The 26,951-nt window shown below is 44.3% G+C and overlaps 1 protein-coding gene across 2 annotated transcripts in view; it reads left to right on the forward strand.

Annotated features, from left to right (window-relative positions):
• MTHFD1 (methylenetetrahydrofolate dehydrogenase, cyclohydrolase and formyltetrahydrofolate synthetase 1) overlaps window positions 1–26,951 on the forward strand; it is a 62,678-nt gene that overhangs the window by 28,879 nt on the left and 6,848 nt on the right. Inside the window, exons 1-17 of one of the 2 annotated variants that reach the window (XM_045451210.1) lie at window positions 3,627–3,740; window positions 4,384–4,511; window positions 5,078–5,175; window positions 6,041–6,214; window positions 6,851–6,987; window positions 8,512–8,558; window positions 9,199–9,306; window positions 9,449–9,523; window positions 12,781–12,883; window positions 16,579–16,655; window positions 17,276–17,416; window positions 19,309–19,377; window positions 19,651–19,762; window positions 19,861–20,000; window positions 22,502–22,543; window positions 24,858–24,958; window positions 26,034–26,211. In XM_045451210.1, coding sequence (XP_045307166.1) covers window positions 4,488–4,511; window positions 5,078–5,175; window positions 6,041–6,214; window positions 6,851–6,987; window positions 8,512–8,558; window positions 9,199–9,306; window positions 9,449–9,523; window positions 12,781–12,883; window positions 16,579–16,655; window positions 17,276–17,416; window positions 19,309–19,377; window positions 19,651–19,762; window positions 19,861–20,000; window positions 22,502–22,543; window positions 24,858–24,958; window positions 26,034–26,211 — 1,626 coding nt within the window. In that variant the 5' untranslated portion in view covers window positions 3,627–3,740; window positions 4,384–4,487. Of the gene's footprint in view, window positions 1–3,626; window positions 3,741–4,383; window positions 4,512–5,077; window positions 5,176–6,040; window positions 6,215–6,850; window positions 6,988–8,511; window positions 8,559–9,198; window positions 9,307–9,448; window positions 9,524–12,780; window positions 12,884–16,578; window positions 16,656–17,275; window positions 17,417–19,308; window positions 19,378–19,650; window positions 19,763–19,860; window positions 20,001–22,501; window positions 22,544–24,857; window positions 24,959–26,033; window positions 26,212–26,951 lie in introns of those variants that run through there. The other variant, XM_045451209.1, reaches the window with a different exon arrangement.

Raw genomic sequence — 26,951 nt, forward strand, 5'->3', positions numbered from 1 at the left:
GCATTTCCTGAGATGGCTTTGCCTAAGGAGAGGGTGGGGGAGGGGGCACGAGGGGGATGTCACAGCTGCCTTGCCTTCACGCAGAGGTCACCCTTTATTTTTGACAAAGGATGAGTGGATTTAAAATGCAACGTGATCTTTGCAGAATGCTCGGTGCCTCCAGGAGAGGGGCTAGCTTCGCCAAGACTCCCATAGGAGGGCTTTACTGAGAAGGCTTGGACCCAGACCCTTCCAGGCAGAGAGAGTAAAGCCAGCGCACTGTCATTCCCTCCCAATTGTTCCCTGTGTCAGATTCGTTTTTAAATATCGGAAATTTTCCCTGTCTTCTGTCTTCGGTGTCTCCAGTGAGTGTTAACCCTCGCAGGTGGACGCCCTGCTGTGCGTTGGTTACTGGTCTCCCACGGCCAGCTGACTCCCACGCACATCCATCTGCGAGTTCTTGCCGTGGTGGTGGGTCTTGACGTGGAGCTTCTTCCTCCCACGTTACCTGTCAAACTCCTCAGCCCCACCCTGGTTTCAGCCAGCTCTGTGGCCGTTTATCTCACACCACTTTGTGAACACGTGTCTTCACGTGTTGCTGAGTGGACCACATGCCCTTCTCTGCCCGCGCCTTGCTTGTCCCTGGCGGCTTCTATCCCCGCATCCTCTGTGCAGTGGGTGGTTCCCTCACGGTGACGTTTTCAAAATTTGACAGGACGATACAGTGAATAAAACTGTACACGTGCCTCACAGATTCAAGAAAGGAACAGCCTTTCATCAGACAGCTGTTTCTGTGCATCACACACCAGGGCAGGCCTTGGGCTACGTGATCGGAAAAACTCCACTTTGGTCTTCAGTTTAAGCCACTTCCTCTCTATCTCTCCTTCTCTTGAAAACCCTTCTCTCCCTCCCTCCCCTCCCACAGAACTTGGTGTCTCTTTTACTGTGTGTGGTGTCCTGTGCTGTCCTCCACCTTGGAGCCGTGGTCTCTGCAGTTCCTTGTCTAGCTTTATGCCCTCTGACTGCTGGCACTCCCACCTGTGGAATTGTTGAAGGGAGTTTCAGCAAGAGTATTGGGGCTTTTTTTTCCCCCCCTTCCCATCTCAAGTTTGAAACATAGACACTAAGCTGCCAGGAACATTAGTCACTGTCAAGCCTTCACCATTTTTAACCTCCCTCCCACTCTCCTTACCGTGCTTTTAAGACAGTAGCTCATAATTGATCACTCATTTTCTTGTAGTGTAATTATCTAATGGGTGATAAAGAAATTGCTCTCCTACAACTCCTCACTTTGAGTACTTGTGATATGACATTCAAGCCCATTCTGTTTAAAACCTTGCATCTTCTGTATCATATTTCTGCATTTTGGCATGTTGGGGGGCAGGGAGGGGGATTTGAGAGATTTGAGAAGATAGAAGAAAAAAACACCTGGAGAGGAATCTTGAGTCCCACAGGCATGAAATGTTGACTTAAACATGAAACTCCCCATCCTGTTCACATTTATTCCTCACACAGATGTTGAAATATGAGTAAGAGCAAATCAATATCGGGTCAGCTGTGTTTTTACTGATCTGGGGTATTTAGTAAATAAGTTTTGATAAGGCTGGATTTTATTGTTTCCTTCTCAAATTATCTTTAGTAAGCCAAGCAGGAAGGCTGCTTTTATGTGTTTCTCTTCTGCTCTGAACTTGAATCTTAAAAGTATTCCTTTTCTTTTTTTTTTGAAAAAAAAAAAACAAACAACTTAATTCATTCTTAATTTGGCAAATGTCTTAGGATATTATCCCTGCGTGGACCATGCAAATGACTTTTTTTCTTTAAAGTTTTTTTTGAGAGAAAAAGAGCATGAGGAGGAGGAAGGGGAGAGAGAGAGAGAGAGAGAGAGAGAGAGAGAGAGAGAGAGAATCCCAAGCAGGCTCTATCCTGTCTGTAGAGCCTGACATGGGGCCTGAGATCATGACCTGAGCCAAAATCAAGAGTCAAACCGACACCCAACTGACCAAGCCACCCAGATGCCCTGCAAATGATTTAACTAATCAAAATATAAGTCAGGATACGGCCCAATTACAGAACATGATGCCTTGAAAATGAACGTTGGCAAAGAATAGTATTTAGTTCCTCCAGTCCACCCACTGGTCTGTAACTCAGTGATTGGATTTTGTACGTGTAATTCACAATGAAAGAGAAATTCTAGGGCTCAGATAAATAACCAGAATGTTTATTGGTTAGTGAAACCATACACTTAGTTTGAGAAGTGGTCACTTTTTCTACTGACCACATCATACTTTACACAAAACACTGGACATATACCAGAGGGCACTCGGGTCAACCCTAATAGTGTTGATTCAGGAGCAAAACAGAGCTCATCTAGTGTAGCAGTTGTACAGTGATTGATATGTCTCCTATATATGGAGACACTAAAATGACTAGCATGAATAAATAGGAAGAGGTGCAGGGCATTTTAGACTAATGTCCATGTTAGACTATTGAAACCTGTACAGTAGCTCTTAGCCATAGCTCCTTGGCATTTTGAAATGACTATAGGGGCGCCTGGGTGGCCCGGTCGGTTAAGCGTCTGACTTTGGCTCAGGTCATGATCTCACGGTCCGTGAGTTTGAGCCCCGCGTCGGGCTCTGTGCTGACAGCTCAGAGTCTGGAGCCTGTTTCAGATTCTGTGTCTCCCTCTCTCTCTGTGCCTCCCCTGTTCATGCTCTGTCTCTCTCTCTCTGTCTCAAAAATAAATAAACGTTAAAAAAAAAAATTTTTTTATAATTTTTTTTTTTTTCAACGTTTATTTATTTTTGGGACAGAGAGAGACAGAGCATGAACGGGGGAGGGGCAGAGAGAGAGGGAGACACAGAATCGGAAACAGGCTCCAGGCTCTGAGCCGTCAGCCCAGAGCCCGACGCGGGGCTCGAACTCATGGACCGCGAGATCGTGACCTGGTGAAGTCGGACGCTTAACCGACTGTGCCACCCAGGCGCCCCCCCAAAAAAATTGTTTTAATAAAAAAAAAAAAAATGAAATGACTATAGGGTTCTGAGAGGAAATGTTCTGTGGTAGCTTGCTTTATAATTTAGCAACCTGAAACTATCCCAAGGAGAGATATTCTCCAGCTCCTTATAGTACATATAGAAAATATCCTATGTATCTAGGATGGGAAGAGAAACCCTTATGTTTAGAGAACGCTTTTTAAAAAAAAAATTTTTTTTTAATGTTTATTCATTCCTGGAAGAGAGAGACAGAGTGCAAACAGGGGTGGGGCAGAGAGAGAGGGAGACACAGAATCTGAAACAGGCTCCAGGCTCTGAACTGTCAGCACAGAGCCCAACACGGGGCTCAAACTCATGAACCGCGAGGTTGTGACCTGAGCCCAAGTCGGATACTAAACCAACTAAGCCACCCAGGCGCTCCTAGAGAATGCTTTTTCGATTTCAAGAATGCACACAATTTCTGACTTGATTCTCAGCGAGCTTGTGAAATAGGTAGTGTCAGTCCTTTGCAGTCTTTGGCCTTCTGGTCAGGAAGGAGCCCACAGAGGCTAAGGACTGGCAGTCAGCTGATCCTAGAACTTAGATCTCTTGAAGTCTGACTTTTGGCTACATCCTAAAGTTTGCTCTGTCGGTTGTGGTGATCTGATCAAACAGAAGGGGTGAAATGGCTAAGATCCTACCAGATCCTGCCTCGGGAGCCTTAGAGCTGCAGGGTCTAGCCCTGTCCCCCAGCCCCTCCCGGAAGTGCACTGAAGCCAAGTAGAGGAGGTACTTTGTGTGAGTGAGCAGTGATGCATCACTGGGTTTTGTTCTCTCGAATAGCTGTTCTTTGCTGGTGAGATTTGTAGTTGTTCTGATTTCCTTTTAAGGGAAGCGTAATTATATTCTTTGCCTTTTGCATACATTTAAGTAGCTGCTTGTCTCTGGAATTGGATGTTGAATTGTTCCTCCAGCTCACGCATGGAGCTTACAAAGTGCTGACAGTTGCTGTAGAAACGGTATCTGGCAGCTGTGACATAGTTGGAGCTTTGTGCACCAAAAAATTCCTTTGTAGGCCTTGGCAAATTAACATTTTAAAAGGTGCTCGTTACATACTGGGTAGTTGGTTTTAAGAATAAAAAACAGTTGGTATTTTATTTGCCACATGACTGCAAAAGGATTCTCCTGGTTCTGAAACACCACTTAGGCAACTTGTGAATTTTTGCAGGTAAAGTAAGTTTCTACCTAGAAAATAGCAAACACCTGTCATCCTATAGCTTTTTAGTAAAGTAGATGTTTGACCCTGATGGGAATACACACCCTAAACTCTAGTTATTGGTGCAAGCTGTCATACTCAATCACTTAACTTGGAAATAAACACCACGATTGCAATTGTGAGACCTTGCCTTGCTTTTTTTCCCCCCTTGACCAGATGATACAAAACCAAATGGGAGAAAAGTTGTGGGTGATGTGGCCTACAATGAGGCCAAAGAGAGGGCGGGCTTCATCACTCCTGTTCCTGGCGGTGTGGGGCCCATGACGGTGGCAATGCTAATGCAGGTGCGTGTGAATGGAAGTTTCTGCACTGGGGGTTAACAGGACTTACTGTGATTATTTTGCAGTATATACAAATACTGAATCATTGTGTTGTACAGCTGAAACTAATACTGTTGTATGCCAGAAAAAAAAAGTTTTTCTAATGGTTGTAAAAAGCTGCCAGAATTCAAGTTACTGCTTTTAAGTAAGGATGTGAATCTATTGAAGGAAAAAAAGGGACTGTTAGAACAGAGATATAGAACCAGTTCTATTAGTAGGGCAAGGTAGGGATGGCACAATGGGGATTTACTCTGGAGGATCAGAACCTCAGGAAAAGGAAAGTGCGAACCCACAGCTCTGCTAAGTGCACTTTGTCTTGCTTGCCCTTGTTGATACACACACAAGCTGAGATGGGGTGAACCCAGGGCACTTTAGCGGCTGTAGATTCTTGCCTAGGATTGAAGCATGTTTATAGGGGGGTCATAAAGCTGTTCATTTTGTGGTTGAATTGGAGTGACCGGGGATTTGGAATTGAGGTGGAAGTTAAAATAACCACTTCTTCTAAGTTCCATTTGTGACCTTTCGTTTAGAGCACAGTAGAGAGTGCAAAGCGTTTCGTGGAGAAATTTAAGCCAGGAAAGTGGACGATCCGGTATAACAGCCTTAATCTCAAGACACCTGTTCCCAGGTAAAAATAAAATTTTCCGGGTTTAAAACTTTGTGGATTATCTGTTTTTAGCTCACGGATACCATGGCTACATATGTGCCACCTCCAGAAGCGCCATCAGTGGTCGGGGTGGGTCGTTCCTAGGATGCGGTTAAATAAATTCAGTGAGTCAGGGCACCTGGGTGTCCCAGTCGGTTAAGTGTCCGACTTCAGCTCAGGTCATGACTCACGGTTTGTGAGTTCGAGCCCCGTGTCGGGCTCTGTGCTGACAGCTCTGAACCTGGAGCCTGTTTCAGATTCTGTCTCCCTCTCTCTCTGCCCCTTTGCCACTCATGCTGTCTCTCTTTCTCTCTCTCTCAAAAATCGACATTGAGGGGCGCCTGGGTGGCGCAGTCGGTTGAGCGTCCGACTTCAGCCAGGTCACGATCTCGCGGTCCGTGAGTTCGAGCCCCGCGTCGGGCTCTGGGCTGATGGCTCAGAGCCTGGAGCCTGTTTCCGATTCTGTGTCTCCCTCTCTCTCTGCCCCTCCCCCGTTCATGCTCTGTCTCTCTCTGTCCCCAAAATAAATAAACGTTGGAAAAAAAAAAAAAAAAATCGACATTGAAAAAAATTTTAAAGGGGCACCTGGGTGGCTCAGTCAGTTAAGCGTCCAACTTCAGCTCAGGTCACGATCTCATGGTTCGTGAGTTCAAGCCCTACGTCGGGCTCTGTGTGGACAGCTCAGAACCTGGAGCCTGCTTCGGACTCTGTGCCTCCCTCTCTCTGCCCCAACCCCACTCATGCTCTTTCTCTCTCAAAATTAAATAAACATTAAAAAAAAAATTAAAGTTTTTAAAAAAAGTTCAGTGAGTCAAGATTGATAGATATTTTCTCTGTTTCTTGTAAGTGACATTGACATATCACGATCTTGCAAGCCGAAGTCCATTGGCAGCCTGGCTCGGGAAATTGGTCTGCTCTCCGAAGAGGTAGAATTGTACGGTGAGACAAAGGCCAAGGTTCTGCTGTCAGCACTGGAACGCCTGAAGCACCAACCCGATGGAAAATACGTGGTGGTGACCGGGTATGGTTGTTACTCCTTTGCTCTTGGAATCGTAATCCTGATTATTGTTATCAAAGATTGCATTTCCTCTTAGCATATATATGAGAAGTTTCCTTTCATTTGGTTTTGGCATTTTCACATGTGTTTAGTCTCATTTGACTCTTAACAGCAACCCTGTGAGGTAATTAAGAGTAGATTCTAACCCTTTGGAGATGAGAAAATTTGTCAAGGTTATCCATCTAGTAGGGGAAAGAGTTGAGTTTTAAAAGCTTATCTTCAGATGGAATCACCTTTTTTTTTTTTTTTCAACCCCAGATTTTTTTATTCAGTAGATGTATTGAGCATTTATTTTTATGGTTTGGCTGAGTTATACACAATAGCTAATTTTTTAGATTACATCGAGCTATTAAAATTATAGCAGTGTCTCTATAAGATCAAATGTATTTTCTCCTCACAGTGCGAGGGGCTCAATTACAACAGTCTTTTTAAATGTAACATTTTTTTGCAACTTCAGTAAGACTCTTGGAAAAGAACCTTTTCAGGTCTTTCTTCTTCCTTACTATTCAGGTTAAAAATTATTCTCTAGGTCTGGCTTAGTGATTCACATAAATTTAATTCCTATAAATTCACTTTCCCTCTTTTGCTTTCACCTTGAAGAATAACTCCAACGCCCCTGGGAGAAGGGAAAAGCACAACTACCATTGGGCTGGTGCAAGCCCTTGGCGCCCATCTTTATCAGAATGTCTTTGCGTGTGTGCGACAGCCTTCTCAGGGACCCACCTTTGGAATAAAAGGTATTAGTAGCACTAGACCTTGGGTGGCCAGAGGCCACTGCTTCTCCTTCAGTCCTCCCTGGTCCACTTGACCCAGGAATGCTTATGGGTCTTCATATAGACACCAGGAATGTCCTCGTGGTGCAGCCCCTATTGTGATGCTTTTGGTGAAGGCTTTTCATCAGATCATCCCAGCTCTTGCTGTCACTATTTGACACTGCACAGGGGTTCCCTGGGATGGGTAATAATGTAGCGAGAGGTACTTTTCTATGACTAATAGTCAACTGTCACAGTAACAATAAAGGTAATCGTAGGTACTGATCATCATGCTGACTTTCTAGAAACAAAGACACCCTACAGCTGTCTCAGCCTGTTGGGAATAAGAAAAGCCTACTGTTACTGAGTATATGCTTTGCGCTGTGTTTTATGCTACGCAGCGTATGCATTTTCTCTTCTAATATGAGATAGTTACCGCTGCCACCAGTTGTCAGCAGCAGTGGCTGGGACTCCCAGAGTAACTTTGTCAAGTGCCAGGGTGGGTGCCATGTCAGTTTCAGACGCTTTAACAGCACTGCCCACACAGGGTTTCTTCTGATTGCACAAAAACATGACGTCACTATTCACTCTCCACCTTTCGTTTTTGGTAGCTGTGGTACTGCAAACATGCTCTTTTCATTTAAACTATTTTCATTAATCGTAAGTTCGTAGAGTTAGCGGTCTCATGTGCTTGGTGAGAGCATCACATATTCTGCTTGTTCTAGAGACTGCTGCACAGGGCACACCTTTGCTCTTCTGCCTGTAGTAATGTATTTTATAAATGTCCCGACTCAGTACACTCTGAGCTTGTCTTACCAACCGTCTTTCAACTTCAGAATGAACCGTTCCCTTGCACTGCTTATTGAACCCAGTATTCTGCTTTTCCTCTTATCACTAATTGCCCCATTTTCATCGCGTGGTCTCTGCCTCACAAAAAACCCACAAAATCTAAACCTCAAATTGACATTTGTCTCACTGATAACCAGAACATTTTGACTGGTCTTTTGTTAATAATCCAAACAGACTGGCAAAAGCTAGCAGTTAAGCTGTTTTCTAACATGTGTCTCCTATTTAGGAAGAAGTACAGTCTCTGTGTTTGTGTTTGGCGTGTATATTTTAAACATCCCTTTTTTTAAAATGCCAGCGTAGCATTTATGAGAGTAGGAAATTGAGCAGAGTTGCCTTTATGTAACTGTAGGCTGGGTCTTTTAACAAATGTTAGGAATCATGGGGAACCTGTCTCTAAAGATAATGAGTAGGTATGTATGTGTTCATGGTTTTGTCATTTAGAGTCAGATTTCAATGGAGACTATTCAGCATGAGCAAGATCAAGTGTTCTAGACTGGTAAAAGAAAATTAGAAAACACTTGGTCAAAGCTGTCCAAATGGTTGAAAAAAGTAAATAGATAATGTGCGTAGCAGCGACGAAAACCAATTTGCTTTTATTTGATTTGCAAGTGGTGGAGAAACACACTTAACCTGAGTCCTCACCCTTGGCCTGCCCTGTAGGTGGCGCTGCAGGAGGTGGCTACTCCCAGGTCATTCCCATGGAAGAGGTAAAGTGCCTGGAATTTGGTTTCATTTGGACCTTTATTTATAGTTTTTCTTCCAGAGATTAACTTTTTTTGTGCAGAGTTCTTAGTGGACAAATGACTTGTTTCTCATCAGAAAGGGGAAAACATCTTAATATGCAGGCTTGTGAGACAGCTTAGTTTTTTTCACATGACAAGGACTTCAAGGTCTGGCTTTCACTGGGAATAATAATTTTAAGCAAGAGATGAAACAAAGCATGGGAATGGGAAGGACCAACACAAGGTGTATTCAGAGCGGTAACTCCAGACACGGGAGCATGGTATGAGCATACAGGCACAGGGCTGCCCTCATGAACCCCTCGGTGCTCACAGTCTAAAGGACAGGAGTGTGCCCTCAGTATCCCGTGGTTGCTCCTGATGCTGGTGGTACGGGGTTTGTGGTTACAGGACGTGTCCCTTCAGATAAACACCAATTTCTTGTGAGGCTACACAGTCTGTAATTTATGTTTTCAAGAGCGACTTGTACCGGGTGTTTGTTTGCCAACTGTGCTGCCGTCAGGTTTCTGTTAGCTTTAACACAGGGATTGATTTGGTTGCGATACAATGATCATCGGAAAGATGTCGGAGAAGCTGAAAGACTGATGTGGCCTCTGCTCTTTTGTAGTTTAATCTCCACCTCACTGGTGACATCCATGCCATCACCGCAGCCAACAACCTTGTGGCTGCAGCCATTGATGCCCGGATGTTCCACGAACTAACCCAGACAGACAAGGTAGGCTCCTGAGGCCCACAGGCACTTTTGAAAGGGCTGACGCACCCAAACTAATGTTGTTGGTCCCCTGGGTGTTGATGATGCAGGTGGCAAGGCAGGGGGTTCCTCTCACTTCAAAGCCCTTTTCCTCCTTTTCTTTAAGGCTCTCTTTAATCGTTTGGTACCATCAGTAAATGGAGTGAGAAAGTTCTCTGATATCCAGATCCGAAGATTACGGGTGAGATTTTCCCTTGTTCATTTTTGATAATTGTATGAAGTTGGGTGATTAATAAGGAGATACCTATTTTAGATCAAGTTACATCCATAACCGTAACCTTAAGGTCATTGTATACATAACAAAGGTTGGTGGTAGAGGGTATCTCTCATCCATCTGTAAATTATAAGTGGTTAGTCCTGGAATACGTACAGCACTGACACCCCACCCTCAGTCAAGAAGACTGATACTTCCGGGGCACCCGGGTGGCTCCGTTGGTTAAACGTCCACCTCTTGATTTTGGCTCAGTTCATGATCTCACGGTTCATGAGTAAGAGGCCTGCATCAGGCTTGCGCAGAGTGTGGAGCCTGCTGAAGATTCTCGCTTCCCCTCCCCTCCCTCTCTAAAGTAAAAACAAATATATAGTCATTAAACATACATTGTACCCTGTGACCCAGAAATCCTACTCCTAGGTATTTATCCAAGACAAATGTTGTGTTCATACAGAAACACAAATGTTTTTAGCAGTTCAACTAATAACCTCGAACATTTAGAAACAACTCTAATGTCCCTTAGTGGATGAATGGATAAACAAACCTGTACGTTTATGCAATAAAAAGGAATGAACTATTGATACACACAGTTTGAATGACTCTTAGAGGCATTATGTGGAGTGAAAGAAGCCAGTCTCAAAAGGTTGCATACTGTGTGCTTCCGTGTACATGGCATTCTCAAAAAGACAAAGCTGTCGTGATGGAGAATAGATCAGTAGGTGCCAGAGGTTATAGATCTGGGGAGGGTGTGACACAAAAGGGATAGCACGAGAGGGTTTTTTAAAATAAAATTTGAAAATACATTCATCATTTTTGCATATGAAAGAAATTATATGTATATATATATATTTTAATGTTTATTTATTTTGAGAGAGATTGTGAGCAGGGAAGGGGCAGAGAGAAAGAGAATCCCAAGGAGTCTCCACACTGTCAGTGTGATCACAGACCTCATGAACCTTGAAATCATGTCCTGAGCCAAAATCAAGGGTCGGATGCTTAACCGACTGAGGCTCCCAGGTGCCCTGTACATATATATTATTTAGACAACCTGGCTTATGTAAGCTTAAGTAAATGGCACGCACTGCTTATTAGCAACAATAGTTTTATTTACTTTATTTTAATTTTTTTGCAACTTTATATTTTGATGTTGCAAGAATAGTACATGAAGCTCCCCTTTACCGAGCTACATTGTTTATGTTTTCCCCTACTTGCTTTACAATTATGTTTTATTTATTTATTTATTTATTTATATGCATTTTTTTTCTGGACTTGAGAAAAAGTGACTTTGACACACTATGATATGTCTAGCTTACTTTGTTTTCATACCCCTAAAAATCCTGTGTGTAAGGTAAGTTAATTATTGCTCTGTTTTGTAAAAGGGTCATGTTTTGAGAGGCATGTAAAGAGCAGGCAACGTCTAACCTTACCTTTGCTGATGGAACTTTCTGTCAGATGTAGGGAGGTGCTGGACTAAATGTGTAAATGATTCTTTAAAAGTCTCTAGGATTTGAAATCAAGGGACTTGCCCAAGGCCACAGTACCCTCTCACCCTCCCCCTCCCCGCCCCCCTCAGGTTTGAGCTAGAACCTCGGTCTCCTCCTGGGTCCCCAGGCCTCCTCTGTGGCAAAGTGTGCTCACGGTCTACACCCCGTGTGCCCAGTCGGAGTGGGGTGTCAGTGGCAGGTTCTCAGCCGAGTGACTGAGAGTTGGGTTAACTTCTGTAAACAATGTCATGTACTAGGTTTCTGAGTCCTGTGATGAGCCAGTGAGGGCCAGCTCTGAAAACACATCTGAGATTTTATTTTACTTATTTTATTAAAAAAATTTTTTTTTAATGTTTATATTTATTTTTCAGACAGTAAGAGACAGAGCATGAGCAGGGGAGGGGCAGAGAGAGATGGAGAGAGGGAGAGTCCCAAGCAGGCTCCACACTCTGAGCTGTCAGTACAGAGCCCGACACGGGGCTCGAACCCACAGACTGCGAGATCATGACCTGAGCCAAAGTCGGATGTTCAACCAACCAAGCCACCCAGGAGCCCCACATCTGAGATTTTAAAACAAAGTCTTCACAGTATAAAAAAAAGGAACTGTGGGAAGAACAGGGCTTGCTGGAGCCCACTCAGATCTACCACACATTAGGCAAAAAAAAAAAAAAAGGAGGGGTACCTGGGTGGCTCAGTCCATTAGGTGTCCAACTTTGGCTCAGGTCATGATCTCAGGGTTCCTGGGTTTGAGCCCCATGTCATGCTCCGTGCTGACAGCTCAGAGCCTGGAGCCTGCTTCGGATTCTGGGTCTGCCTCTCTCTCTGCCCCTCCCCTATCCGCACCATGTTTCTGTCTCTCTTTCTCTCTCTCTCTCTCAAAAATAAACATTAAAAAATAGAAAAGGAAAAAAAAGGAGAACACATTTTATTTTTGTTTTTTTAGGAGAGTACATTTTATACTCACTTTCCATTTCAGGACATGACCTGTATACATATACTCTGTAAATAAATAAAATTTCCAAGTTCTGTGAGGAAGAAGAGACAAACTTTTTTTGTGCCTTTTGGAACAGTAAGAAGGCACTAAAAAATGCAGTGCTGTGTAAAAAGCATGTGAAGGTGATTAACACAGAGTTTTACTGATTAATAACTTATTTTTACCCTTCCTAATTTTTCATGTGAATTGGGGTTCTCAACTGTCTGCTTGAGAAAGCTTTTGTACCTTGTGTTTCCTTTCATACACTTGGGCTTGGTGAATTAGGTACAGCACTTTTTGGTCATTGTGCTTTTGTGTTTTTAAAAAAAATTTTTTTAATGTTTACTTTTTGAGAGAGAGAGAGAGAGAGAACACAGCAGAGGGGCAGAGAGAGAGGGAGACACAGAATCCGAAGCAGACTCCAGGGTCTGAGCTGTCAGCGCAGAGCCTGACATGGGCCACGAACCCATGAACTGTAAGGTCATGACCTGAGCTGAAGTCGGAAGCTTAACCAGGTGCCCCTATGCTTATTTAGGGCTAGGTTTAGGGAAATGCCTCTGAGGCCCAGTTATAGGGATAAACATGTTAACAACACCTGTGTGTGAGAAAGCGTAAGAAATAAAGGTTTGGCCTAAGGATTCTAATTTTCCTTTCTGAATATCATGTGGTTTATATTTCCTAGAGGGCACTCCCTCCGGAGATAAATTTTTAAAAAATTTATCATGCTTGTGTTTTGTCTTACTGATGTTTTAATTTTCCTGCCTCTTCAGAGACTGGGCATTGAAAAGACTGACCCTAACACACTGACCGATGAAGAGATAAACAGATTTGCAAGATTGGACATTGACCCAGAAACCATAACTTGGCAAAGAGGTACCAGTTCAGTGTCCGCGCCCCGTCGGCTTTCATTGTGCTGCACGTCCCTCCCTGCCTGTGGGAGTTATTCGAGTGTAAGGTCCAGAAGCTTGTGTGTTGGTGTTTTCGTGGTTAAGGCATGACCAAGATGGTGCCTGACCTGTTTTTCTGGCCACCTCCATCAGTCTCTCTCCTTATGAGCTGTAATCAATCCTCCTTTCGTCGAGTTAGTTGGACATTTTGCTGGCTTTTCAGTGTTGATTGCAGTGAGGGTAGTTATAAGGAAGTTCATGCATAAACTGGAAATAACATTCTGCAAGTTTCTTTTTATGCAAAAAGTTTGGGTTTCATGAAGTAGAGAAATTATGTTTAATCACTTCTTGAATCATGCCGTTCTTTACTCCCAGAACTCTTGTCTGGCACACGTGATGTACTTTTTCTTGTCACTCTCTAGGTTGCCTACTCATTTTTACCTCATTTTATTAAACTCTTGTAACAAAGTAGGTAGGTTTCAAGGTTTAAACAGTTGGCGGTAGGTTGCTTTTCTCTGTGCACAACTGGTGTAGCTTAGAATTTTATTTGGTACCAAATTTACCAACATAAATTTTATTTATGTGGTGCATCTACATATTCTGTGTCATTGCTAAGAAGAAATTTTTATCCAGTCATGCAGAATGCAGCTAGTGGCAAGTTTATTCACTGTTTTTGTGATTTTCATTGGCTTAGTAACTATTGCTAGCTAATGGCATTTTTAAAAATTTTGTCTTTCGGGGCACCTGGGTGGCTCAGTTGGTTGAGCGTCCGACTTCGGCTCAGGTCATGATCTCACGGTCTGTGGGATCAAGCCCCACATCAGGCTCTGTGCTGACAGCTCAGAGCCTGGAGCCCGCTTCAGATTCTGTGTCTCCTTCCCTCTCTGCCCCTCCCCTGCTCATGCTTTGTCTCACTCTGTTTCTCAAAAATAAATAGATGTTAAAAAAAAATTTTTTTTAGATTTTGTTTTTAATGTTTATTTATTTTTGAGAGAGAGAGAGACAGAGTGTGGGGAGGGAAGGGGCAGAGAGAGAGGGAGACACAGAATCCAAAGCAGGCTCCAGGCTCTGAACTGTCAGCACAGATGCAGAGGCTCGAACTCATGGACCGCGAGATCATGACCTGAGCTGATGTTAGACACTTAACCGACTGAGCCGCCCAGGTACTCCTTTTTAAAAATCTTTTAAATTTCTTTTTTTAATGTTTATTTGAAAGCTTATTTATTTATTTTGAGAGAGAGAGAGAGCCAGAGAGAGTGAGCAGGGAGGGGCAGAGAGAGGGAGCCAGTAAATCCCAAACAGACTCCATGCTGTCAGCATAGAGACTGATGCAGGGCCTGACTCACGGACTGTGAGATCATGACCTGAGCCGAAATCAAGAGTCAAACGCCCAACCAACTGAGCAACCCAGGTGCTCTGGGTTAATGGCATTTTAAAGATGACTTCTTTAGTATCTAAAATCACATTGGTATACCTTTTCCTTTGCTTTCATTGACAGATGGTATAATATTTTATGAGGAATAAGGTAAAGATCCATTTTGAAAATTTAGTATCTCATTCCCTTTTCCTTTGCTTTATGTCTAATTCATGCTTCCTAAGAAAGTAGAAGCAGACAAGGAAAAAAATGGATCATACCTATTGACTGGCTATTTTATAGAGAGAAATCAAATACAAAGAACTTGACATAGTTTTTGAAAATAAGAGTAGGCTCCAACAGCCCATTACATCCTTCACTTACCAAGTGGTGTGTGTGTGTGTGTGTGTGTGTGTGTGTACATGCATTGTTATGCATTGTGCAAGACCCTGCTTTTTGGGTTTACATTTAAAAAAAAAATTTTTTTTTAATGTTTATTTTTGAGAAAGAGAAACAGAGCGTGAGGGGGAGAGGGGGCAGAGAGAGAGGTAGACACAGACTCTGAAGCAGGCTGCAGGCCCCAAGCTGTCAGCACAGAGCTGGTTGCGGGGCTTGAACTCACAAATCGCACGATCATGACCTTAGCCAAAGACGGACACTTAACCGACTTAGCTGCCCAGGCACCCTGGGGGTTTAAATTATTACAGTGTTTATGGAAAATAATTTCACATGTAATCAAGGGCCTTAAAAATGTCTCTCCTGTTTGACCCGTTTAGAGTATGAACTGGTTTGTTGTTCATTGTGTGTTTCATTATTGTTTGGCACGTCATACAAAAAACAAAATTGGTAATACACCAAAATGTTAACAGTAATTAGTCCTGGAAGGTGGAATTAAGATTAGTTAGCTAGTTGATCTTTGCCATGTTTTCCAGGGGTATACAATTAGATACGTATTCTGTCATCAGAATGGAAATTATTTTTTCTAAGTGTGCTAAAGGAAAGAGTAAGCCTGTACCTAGCATGCTGCAGAAAGCATTTGCCTTGCCCTGCATTAATGGCTCTTGTGTGTCAGGATGGTGTAAGGTCAGTGACACCCCACAGAACAATAACCTTGGCCTTTTAAAAAACTGGCCGGCTCTGGTTTTCTTTTTACGTGTAATGGGCTTTAAAATAGATGCCAGATTTGTAGTTAATTGTTTGACTTCTCTAGACAGAATAAAACCAAGTCACTCTGTTTCTTTAAAAATATCCTTCTTTGGGGCACCTAGGTGGCTCAGTTTGTTGAATGTCCGACTCTTGATTTCAGCTCAGTCATGGTCTCGTGGTTTGCGGGTTCGAGCCCTGCATCTGACAGCCTAGAGCCTGCTTGGGAGTTACTGTCTCCCTCTCTCTGTGTACTGGCCCCCTCAAAAATAAATGAATAAACTTTAAAAATGTATATCCTTCTTTAGGAGTGCCTTGGCCAGCTTCGTCGGTTGAGCATATGACTCTTGACCTGGGGTTGTGAGTTCAAGTCCCAAATTGGGGGCAGAGATTACTTAAAAATGAAGTCTCTTAGGGGTGCATGGGTGGTTCATTTGGTTGAGCATCTGAGTCTTGATTTTGGCTCAGGTCACCATCCCAGGCTGGTGGGATCAAGTCCTGCATCGGGCTCCACACTGAGTGTGTAACCTGCTTGAGATTTTCTCTCTCTCTCTCCCTGCCCCCCTCTTCCCCTGCTTGCATTGTCTCTCTCTAAAATTAAAAATATACATATTTAAAAAAATAAAATAAGGGGCACCTGGGTGGCTCAGTTGGATAAGCATCTGGCTTCGGCTCAGGTCATGGGTTGGAGCCCCGTGTCGGGCTCTGCACTGTCAGCTTCAGATCCTCTGTCTCCCCCTCTCTCTGCCCCTCCCCTGCTTGCCTGCTCTCTCTCAAAAATTAACATTTAAAAAAAAATTTTTTTTTTTAAACATTTATTTATTTTTGAGACAGGGAGAGACAGAGCATGAACAGGGGAGGGTCAGAGAGAGAGGGAGACACAGAATCCAGAGCAGGCTCCAGGCTCTGAGCTGTCAGCACAGAATTGCAAGATTATGACCTGAGCTGAAGTTGGACGCTCAACCGACTGAGTCACCCAGGCGCCCCTCCTTCTTTTAAAATAATTCCCTGTTTGTTTATAGTTTGAGAGCATCATTTCTGAATTTCGACCCATATTCTAGCTTCGCCATCAGCTTTGAAGTCAAATTTTGGTAGACTGTCGTTGAGTTGGACTTGTAAGGCTGTCGGGTTAACTTACTGTGCTTGTACTGAAGGCTGTTCTGTATCTTCTCTTTCTACTGTAGTATTGGACACCAATGACAGATTCCTGAGGAAGATCACAATTGGACAGTCTCCAACAGAGAAAGGGCACACACGGACGGTAGCTATTTGTTCATTTCTCAGTAAATGCGTTCTTGTGAACCAGATCCTTGCTGCTTCTGTCCTCCTCCGTCCTCTCCCCTACGATTGATCCTGCCAGGTGTTGTTCTGCCTTCTCCTTTTTAAAATGGAAGTGAGTAGGTGTGTGGTAACGAGCACTCCTGACGGCTTTCGCAATAAATCCCATGTGTCACCTGCGTGTTTTCCCCCCAGTATTTTTTCCTGGAGGTGGAAGCCCCCAGTGAATATCCTCGTACGTGATTTATTCAAACTGCCTCTTTTTTGTGGCCATTTATGATGTTTCTTCGATGTAAGAGCTTCTGTGTCGTTTCCTTGTGGGTTAGGGAAACCATCACCACTTGAAGGCTGCCTTCAACGGAGCTTATTTTTTTCCTACTGGAGCATTTGTTTTTAAAAATTAACTACTCAAGGTCTTGGAATAATTGATTACACATTTTTGCTCTTGGAGAATTATTTTCATTAAGTTCTTTGTGCACTACTCTGTCATTGTGTCCTTTTAAGGTATTTGTTTAAGGCTTGGATGCAAACAGGGATTGCTTTCGCGATCCAGTCTTCTGGTTGGATGCAGTGTTGTGTGTCGTGTCTTTTCCCTGCCGACAGGCCCAGTTTGATATCTCTGTGGCCAGTGAAATCATGGCTGTCCTGGCTCTCACCAGTTCACTAGAAGACATGAGGGAGAGACTGAGCAAAATGGTGGTGGCATCCAGCAAGAAGGGGGAGCCCATCAGTACCGAAGATCTGGTGGGTACCCGGCTGCTGCAAGCTCAGTGACACACCTGTGTCTGTTAGCGTATCTCAGCAGTTACTGATGAATTCACTGCGATTTTCCTGCTTGTAAGAGAATTCGAAATTTATAAACAGTACTTCGTAGCGAGTAACGGGTGGTATGTTCCAGTAATAGACCACAGGTTTCCGATGGTTTGAGCAACACCTTGAACCTGTGAGTATTCCTAAAAGCGGATGTATAATTTCAGTTTTCAGAGAACAGCCAGTGTCCCAGTGAGGTCCTTAGTAGCTGAGCTTGGAGCCACACCTGGCCTCTCCCTGCAGAGAGGCCTCTTGTCACGAGGCTCGCTGACCGCCATGTCCACGCTAATAAGCACATTGGGAACAACTCATTAGCGGTTTATCTGATGGTCGCCCTAGGCTACTTCTGCACTTCAGGGTTATTTCTGAACTGTGTGGTAATAAGAGGTTTGAAATGAGAGAATCTTACAGATTAATTTTTTGAAAGCCTGTTTGTGTTCACATACACCAAAATGTTCGGCCTGTGATTAGCAGTCTGTCAGTTGAATTCAGAAAAGGGGAAATACTAAGTTCCTGTTTCCACAGCCAATATGTGTAAGAAAAGAAATCATTTTAAAGTTTACACCCAGAGGTGTCTGGGTGGCTCAGTCGGTTAAGAGTCCGACTTCGGTTCCCGTCATGATCTCACAGTTCGTGAGTTCGAGCCCAGTATCGGGCTCCGTGCTGACAGCTCAGAGCCTGGAGCCTGCTTCAGGTTCTGTGTCTCCCTCTCTTTCTGCCCCCCAACCCCCGCCCCTGCTCATACTGTCTCTCTCAAAAATAAACGTTAAAAAATTTTTTTTTAATTTTTTTTTTAAATTTTTTTTAATGTTTATTTTTGAGACAGAGAGAGACAGAGCATGAATGCAGGAGGGGCAGAGAGAGAGGGAGACACAGAATCGGAAGCAGGCTCCAGGCTCTGAGCCATCAGCCCAGAGCCCGACGCGGGGCTCAAACTCATGGACCGCAAAATCGTGACCTGAGCTGAAGTCGGACGCTTAACCGACTGAGCCACCCAGGCCCCCCTTAATGTTTTTTTTTAATGTTTATTTATTACTTTTGAGAGAGAGGGAGAGAGAGAATGGAAGGGACAGAGAGAGAGGAAAACACAGAATCCGAAGCAGGCTCCAGGCTCTGTGCTGTTAGCACAGAACCTGATACGGGGCTTGAACTCAGAAACCATGAGATCATGACCTGAGCGGAAGTCAGATGCTTAACCGACTGAGCCACCCAGGCGCCCTCCCAGAAATTTTTTTAATAAAGTTTTACACCCAAACCAGAAACTTGGAAACTCCCAAAAATTGAACATGGGTGGGATCCATAGCTCTTTCTTACTTCTTTACCAGTTCGTTCAACTATGGTTGGATGGTTTCAAAGAGAGACCAGATTTTAAGAGTTTGTATTGAACTCCTGGGTAAATTTTCAGTTTCAGCTTTGGGAAACACACACTGAATTTGGTTTTTAGCCATTTCTGCCCAGACATCAAAGTTACAAATAACTCAGTTCTCTAAGAGCTAGCATTTCTGTGCTATAAACCAGTATAAAATGGACTCCCCTCATCAGTCAGCAACAGAGCTTGATTGAGATGCTTGTTTCCAGAGTTCCATGTTTTGCACAAATTCCATGTGAATGTCATTTTCATTCTGTGTGTTATCTCTGCTTAAAATAAGTGGTAACTTCATAGTAGATCCAGAAAAAAATAAGTAAATGGATGGTATAGCTCGGGTGAAAGTATGGATTGGTGCACAGTGGCTAAAAAAGGAAGACCTGAGAATGTTGAGTTTTGGTTTGAAAAGATTGGGGTTTCTTGCGGGTCGGAAGCAATGCTCCATGCCTTTGTTTTGTAGGGGGTGAGTGGTGCATTGACAGTGCTTATGAAGGATGCAATCAAGCCCAATCTCATGCAGACGTTAGAGGTGAGCAGAGTGACCACCACCTTCCCAGACCAGTCTTCCGTGTCAGAGCAGAGTGGTTCTAAATCACACTTCTCTTGGGGAGTCAGGGAGTTCTGTACCTGCCCGTGTCTCTCTTCCCATTCTTCCTCACTGTTGTGATCGGGATGCTGCTGAAATAGAAAAGAGGGGGCTTTGTATTTTTCTTCTGGGAAGTCTTTATCTTTCGGATTCCAACTGACTTTCGTCCCCTTGACCACGTTGGCGGCACTGCTCACGATGTCTTGATTTCCATAGGGCACTCCAGTATTTGTTCATGCTGGACCGTTTGCCAACATTGCACATGGGAATTCCTCCATCATTGCAGACCGGATCGCACTCAAGCTTGTTGGCCCTGAAGGGTTTGTGGGTGAGTATTTTTGCAAAATCGGTGGATCAACTGTTTTCCTTTTAATATCAAAGGAGTCGGGATGGCCTTTTTACAGTTGCTTTTCTCCTTACTTACAGTGACTGAAGCAGGATTTGGAGCCGACATTGGAATGGAAAAATTTTTTAACATCAAATGCCGGTATTCTGGTCTCCGCCCTCACGTGGTGGTGCTTGTTGCCACTGTCAGGGCTCTTAAAATGCACGGGGGCGGCCCGACGGTGAGGACCAAGAGTTGGAAGGATCTGATTGTCAGGAATGTTCTGAAGGCTAGGAGGAACTTGGGATGACCTGTGCCTGTTTCTTCATGAAGCTGCTCATATTCTCATGACTAAGAGGTGCCCAAAGCAAGAGGTGTTCAGACGGCTCTCGTACTGGCCGCCTTATCACTCACAGGCACTGGCGGCTCTTGGCATTTACAGATGGTGGAAATGGGCTTCGCGGCCTGTCTTCTGAGGAAGCCATCTGATAATATCTAAGCCCCTCCAAGGACATGGGCTTGGCTATATCCACAAAAAGCCCCTTTATGTTTAGACTGTTTTTAAACGAGTCCCATTTTCCCTCTAAATAGTGACGCTGGCAGCCAGCCAAGCAAACCATTAAGCCGAGACAGGTCAGGGCCTTCTTGAAAGGCACATGCTGGGTGGGACTAGCACGGAGTAGGAGAGAAGGGGAGGAGAAAGGTAGGTCTGCCCTGGACTGCCTCCGGGTAACAGAGAGAAACTAGATTAGGACTAGCTTATCTTCAACTCCAACCTGAACTTTGTGTGTTCCTGAATTCCTACTGGTTAGAAATTACACTTTTTATCCTACTATTTTAATACCTTTTCTTTAGCACACGTACATGAAGACAGTGTGCTAGTTTTCAGAAATTACTTGAAGAAGTATTAAATTCCTAGCCTTCTTAAATTCTAGAAGCTGGTCTTACAACTTGAGAAATAAGAGCCCCCTCTCTTAAAATCGGAGTTTCTTTTCTTTGTTTGTTTGTTTGTTTAAATGTTTATTCCTTTTGAGAGAGACAGAGTGTGGGTGGGGGAGAGGCAGAGAGAGGGCGACACAGAATCCGTAGCAGGCTCCAGGATGTCAGCACAGAGCCTGCCGCGGGGCTCAAATCCACGAACTGGGAGATCATGACCTGAGCTGAAGTCAGACGCTTAACTGACTGAGCGCCGCGCCCCCCCTCCCCCCCGGGCGCCCCTAAAATCAGTGTTCTACGTGTAGCTATCATACAGCAGTTCTCAAGCATTTTAGTCTCAGAACTTCTTTACGCTTAAAATTCTTGAGGCGCTGAAAGAACTTTTGTTTCGGTAGTTATATCGGAATTGACTATATTGGGAATTGAAGATGAGTTACATTTTAACAAAAACAATTTTTTTTTCATGAAAAGTTCTTACATTTCCCCAAACAAAATGTAAGCATTGTACAGTTTTCAGGTCTCTTCAGTATCTGGCCTAATTGAAAACTACTGGATTTTCATGTTCTGCACGGAATCAGTTGTGTTAGCACATGTCACGTATTCTTTGCAAAAGTCCATTGTACACTCAGTGAGAGAATGAGTGTGAAAAGGGCCGTGATATTTTAGAGTTACTATGGAAATAGTCGTGATCTCATGGCCCTGTGAAAGGATTCGGTCCCCGGACCACTCTGTGAGAACCACTGCCATAACGCAACCCCAGGACACCTCTCCAGTGTCACTGGTCCCCCAGGTACCAAAAGCACTCCTAGCCCATGAATGCAGGTTGGATTCCTTTTATCTTCCCAGTTATAACCAACATGTTTTCCTCTTGCACCCCTCACACTGTTGCACCTTCTTTCCTCCTGCCCTCATGGTCTGAAACATAATGCCAGACACTTAACTCAGGCAGCAGTGAGAGGAGAGCCTCGTATGTAGCCTCACTTCTGTCAAGGAGCCAGACATGCTGCTCACAGTCCCTCATGGAGCTACATGTCAGCCCCAGAACACGGCTCAGGTCCCTGCTTGCCGCCCCGCCTCTCTGGCCCCCTTTGGAGACAGAGGAATGGGAGTGGACCACGCTGGGTGGCTGAAGCCTTGTAAGGCACGCCCATTGTCCACAGTGGAGTCCCTGGAATGAGCACCTTTACCTCAGTGCTCGTCCCTGTGGATGCGGCAGAAGCCAAGCCACTGGCCACCTCCATAACAATGAACTCACCACTTAAGTATTCTGACACCTTGAAATATATTCTGATGGAGGGAGAAAATCCTGGACTGTGTCCCTCCTGTTTTATTGCTCATGCTCCCTAGTTCAGCCCCACAAACTTGCGTGTTGGCTCCGTGGACCAGGTCAGGAGCCCATTGCAGGGCCTGTCACAGACTCCTCTGGGGGACATTCAGGGTGGCCTTTCTGACCACTGCCTTTTTCCATACGTGCACCTTTACTTCCGCCCCCACTGCTGTGTGCTTTGCTCACTGAGGTTATGGCCCTTGCCTAGAACACATCCCTTTCCCCACCGCCTTCACAGATCTGCCCTCACGTCCCTCATTCAGGCCATAGATGTTTCCCACAATGCTCAAACCAGACATTTTTGTCGTTGGTCATATGCCCTAAATCCCTTGGACAGGAAACAACCTTATCCTGCTGTAAACCACCCCTCCCCCGCCAGTATGCAGCTTCTGGCCTTTTACACATGGCAAGGCATCATTTTAAGCTAAAACCGGATTGTAAGTAGAAAATGCCTCTGACTTTGCCTGCTTTCCTTCCAGGTTACTGCTGGACTGCCTCTTCCCAAGGCTTACATAGAGGAGGTAACTTCAGTCATTTCTAACCACTTGTCCTAGAGAATACGCAGAATCAGTGTCTCTCAGCCTGTTTGGAGATGAGGGGGGTGGGTATGGCTCCTGTGGACAGGGGCACTAAGAGGCCTGCTGTGTGCTGAAGAATCTTATCGAATAAAGTAGGGAAGAAGTGCTTCTAGTGAAACCAGTGGTTGGTTCTCCATCCGGAGCAGTTTTGCCCCCCGGGGGACATTTGGCAATGTCTAGAGACCTATTTTTGGTTGTTTCCACTTCAGGTAGAAAGTGCTGCTGGCACTGAGTAAAGGCCAAGGCTGCCTCTAAACACCATGTGGTGCACAGGTCAGCCCCACGGCGAAGAATCATTTGGCCCCAAATGTCAGAGGTGGTGAGGTGGAGAAACCCTGCCCTGTAGACTAATGACGTTTCTTTCCACAGCCTTAGCGCATCGGCTGCTTCCTTACCAAATGCCATCTGAGTCTGGAACAAGTAGGGACTTTTTGTGAAATGTCTCTTCCTCTGCGTATTTAAATCCACCTTAAAGGGGCACTATGCAGTCAGGATCCTGGTTATATTTTTCTAGGTAAAGTTTCCCTAAGCTGATTTGGTCTCTAGCTGTCAAGGAGGAGCTCAAAGAACAACTGTGACCTTGAGCCTTTTCCTCTTTATATCATTTACTACCCAAATCCCTGGAGGCTGTTGGGGTGGTTCTGTGAGACACAGACCCTCGCATGAGACGGGAAGGTCAGCCGCTGCCACTGTGAATTCAATTCTTCTGCCTTTTTTGGAGGCTTTTGAAGTTGTCAAGCAATCGAGTGCCACTGTTCAAGCCCTAAATGAAGTATTTCAGAAGCAGCTAGAAGAGAATTGTTAGTGCCTTGAGTCTGCCTGTCTTCTGAGTTATGATTTGCCTTTTATGGTCATTTGTCTGATTCACGCGTAGGAGGGGAATTCACAGTTCTGGCCCTCCTGCCACCCCACAGCCTTTCCTGTGTCTAATTAGAGTGACTGCCCCTCACTGGCCCAGCTGGTGTCTTCATTTACGAAATTCTACTTTTCAAAAACTGTTCTCAATCGGTCTTACATATTAATTGGTTTCCATGTGACTAGAGGTAAAGAATTAGCAGTGCTCTTTAGAATATCAACTCAATCCTAATTTTAGTTTCCAACTATTAAAGGAGAAAAAAGCCTAAGTCATGTTTATAACTGTAATTGTTTTCTACCTTTGTCTTGCCCCCTTTTTCTGCTTTCATTGAATCCACAAACCAAGGGCTGTTACTGCTGGGTTTGCTCATGAGCCAGTGTATGTATTTTTACGTAAAACTATTACATTTTTATCTTAGAGATATCTAATGTATTTTAAGCTTATAATGGTAGCATCCTTTTTGTAAGAGAAAGTTAAGCAATGTAAGGATATAATACACAAATATGAGTCCCTTGAACAGTTTGGTATATATTTTTCAACATTTAAAACATTTCATGAGTATATACACGCATTTTTGTATTTGTCCAAAAGTGGAATTAATGAAGTTGTCCATAGTTTTATAACTTTGGCACACTTTAGTACGTCTTTGACAGTTTCCATGTTAATGCAGATTATCTCACTTTTCATGGCATCTGCATGATATTTAATAGAGGGTGTATGTCATAACTCACTGGCGCAGTCCCCCATCGAAGGAGGTTTGTGTTTGCAGTTTTCCAAGGCTGCAAGCAGAGCTGCCATTAACATTTAACATATTTAAAGGTATGTTTCCTTAATTACTTTCCTTTAAACGTCATAGTATTTGGTTATTAAAGGTGGCATCTATCTTCTTTGTCCCGAGTGAAGGTACATGGTTGAGCTCATTAGAACCTTTGAAAGCCTCACCGATCACTTCGTGTTTTCTGACGGCACGTGCGGTGGCTGTGTAATGAACCCCAGGCACTGTGCTGGGCTCTGTCTCCTGTGCAAGATGCTGAGTAGAGTTTGTACCATTGTACCACATGAGTACATGACATCTATAAACACAAGGCTATAAATATAATTTACTTAAGAGCAACTGATTCTCTGCAAACAGCAAATATGCTATTAAGATGTGGTGTGATGACAGCAGCTATGCCCACTCTCATGCTTTCAAGAGAGCCAGGAGACGAGCCTGACGCCATTTCAGTGTTACAGGCTGGCCCAGGGTTATGGCTCCCTAGCGCCCCCTCACCACGGTGTGCGAAATGCATCAGCAGATCTGCCCTTGGCTTGTTCTGACTAAGTGGCTGGCTGCTGGTTCAAGGAGTTCTTTTAAGAAGAACCTGCAGCTGACCTCATGGACCTTTCCTGTTGTTTTTACAGAACCTGGAGCTGGTTGAAAAAGGCTTCAGTAACTTAAAGAAACAAATTGAAAATGCCAGAATGTTTGGAGTTCCAGTGGTAGTGGCTGTGAATGCATTCAAGTGAGTACAAAGAGTAGGAGTCAACGGGACTGTGGAAAATGGTCAGAAAACATCTCCTGGAGCTGACTGTATAGCACTGCTTTTAGCTTTGTTTTGTTCTCCAGCTACTGGTATTGGTTATTAAGCCTGTGTTCTAGCAGCCAATAATGAGAGCCTGTGGTGTGAGCTACACCACAGACGCCACAGCAAACTTGTCACTCCTGCCACTGAAGGTCCGGGGTCAGATTTGGCTCCCATGGGTCCCCTTCTCTACTGGGTGAAGTGGGTGACACACAGACCTGAAGTTAAATGTTCTTTGTGCTCTCTAGAGGCCTTTTGTGCTAACAGAAGGTCATAGCCCTACAGAGTTCTATTATTTTAGGAGGTCTGGTGGGACATTATCTTGACAAAGAGTCAACCGTATTGAGCTAGAAGTGTTCGTGCAAGAGGCAACTTGTGTAGGCTGTGTAGGTATTGTAGTGCTAGCTTTGGTCTTGTTATAATGGCCTAACCACAACAGAATGGGAGGAAACGTTTTTAAAAAGCTAGTATTTATTTTTTATTTTTTTTATTTTTTTTTCAACGTTTATTTATTTATTTTTGGGACAGAGAGAGACAGAGCATGAACGGGGGAGGGACAGAGAGAGAGGGAGACACAGAATCGGAAACAGGCTCCAGGCTCTGAGCCATCAGCCCAGAGCCCGACGCGGGGCTCGAACTCACGGATCGCAAGATCGTGACCTGGCTGAAGTCGGACGCTTAACCGACTGCGCCACCCAGGCGCCCCTAAAAAGCTAGTATTTATTGATTCCTGTGATGTGCCTGGAATGTTCTAAGTATTTTGCATGTGTTTGTCAACTAAGCCTGATGACATCCCAATGAAATAAGTGCTATGATTAGTCCCATTGTACCACATGGAAACCAAAGCACATAAGGATTAAATAACTAGCCAGGAGTCCACCCAGATGGTAACTGATGGAGCCGGGATTCAAACCCAGTCAGTATTACTTGATTAGTTTCCATTTATCGGTGAGTAGCTCAAAAGAGTTTGTCCTAACTGTCATCAGTGCTTTAACACGAAGCGCTGCCTTTACAGGACAGATACGGAAGCTGAGCTGGACCTCGTCAGCCACCTCGCCAAAGAACACGGGGCTTTCGATGCTGTGAAATGCACTCACTGGGCAGAAGGGGGCAAGGGCGCCTTAGCCCTAGCTCAGGCTGTCCAGAGAGCAGCTCAGGCACCCAGCAGCTTCCAGCTCCTCTATGACCTCAAGGTGGGTTACTTGCTATAAGACAAAACAAAAACAAAAAGAAAAAAAAAGCACAGTGAGGTTTCTGTGTGGCTGCCTCTCTTTAGAGCCCGTGTTTAGCGTCTTTAGCCTTGTGAGTTTGATTCCCACGTAGGTGAGTTACACAACCACAGCCTGGGCTTTCAATCCTAGACAGCTTTCTTACCAGTGCATGTTTCTGCTTATTTACAGAGGAGCAGGTCCAGGCAAGAACACTCTGGGAGGTTGGCTCCCGGCCTAACTTTTGGGAAGGCTCATGGTACCTTCTCTCTGCTGGCAGGAGAAAGGGTTAAATGTAGAACCAGTAGTGTAATTCACTACAGCCTTTAACCCAAGGCACCAGCCATGTTGTTGCAGATCAGCAGGGAGCTCCATCATGCTCAGAAAAGCTTTTTGACCACTTCCCAGTACCGGGGAAAGCTGCGTACTCCCAAGCTCACCTCCTGGTTTGGGGCTGCCTCACGTGCAGAGAAGCTCTAGTGCAAAGCCAAAGCATCCCGGCAGGCTTTACTATTCTTTTCATCACTGAGTAACTGCTTATTCTGTGATGCGATAAAGTGAGTTCAGAGAAACGTTGTTCTTATAGTAGGGTTGTACTTTGTTTTCAGCTTTCTGTCCATGTATTTCAGGATGTGATTAGACATTAAGCAGCATGCTCACGACACCTGGAAACTTTGTTAGGAACATGGGATGGATGTGGTAGTTAATTCTGTTTGTATTTTCCA

Source organism: Leopardus geoffroyi, chromosome B3 (assembly GCF_018350155.1).
Source record: "Leopardus geoffroyi isolate Oge1 chromosome B3, O.geoffroyi_Oge1_pat1.0, whole genome shotgun sequence".
NCBI lineage: Eukaryota > Metazoa > Chordata > Mammalia > Carnivora > Felidae > Leopardus > Leopardus geoffroyi.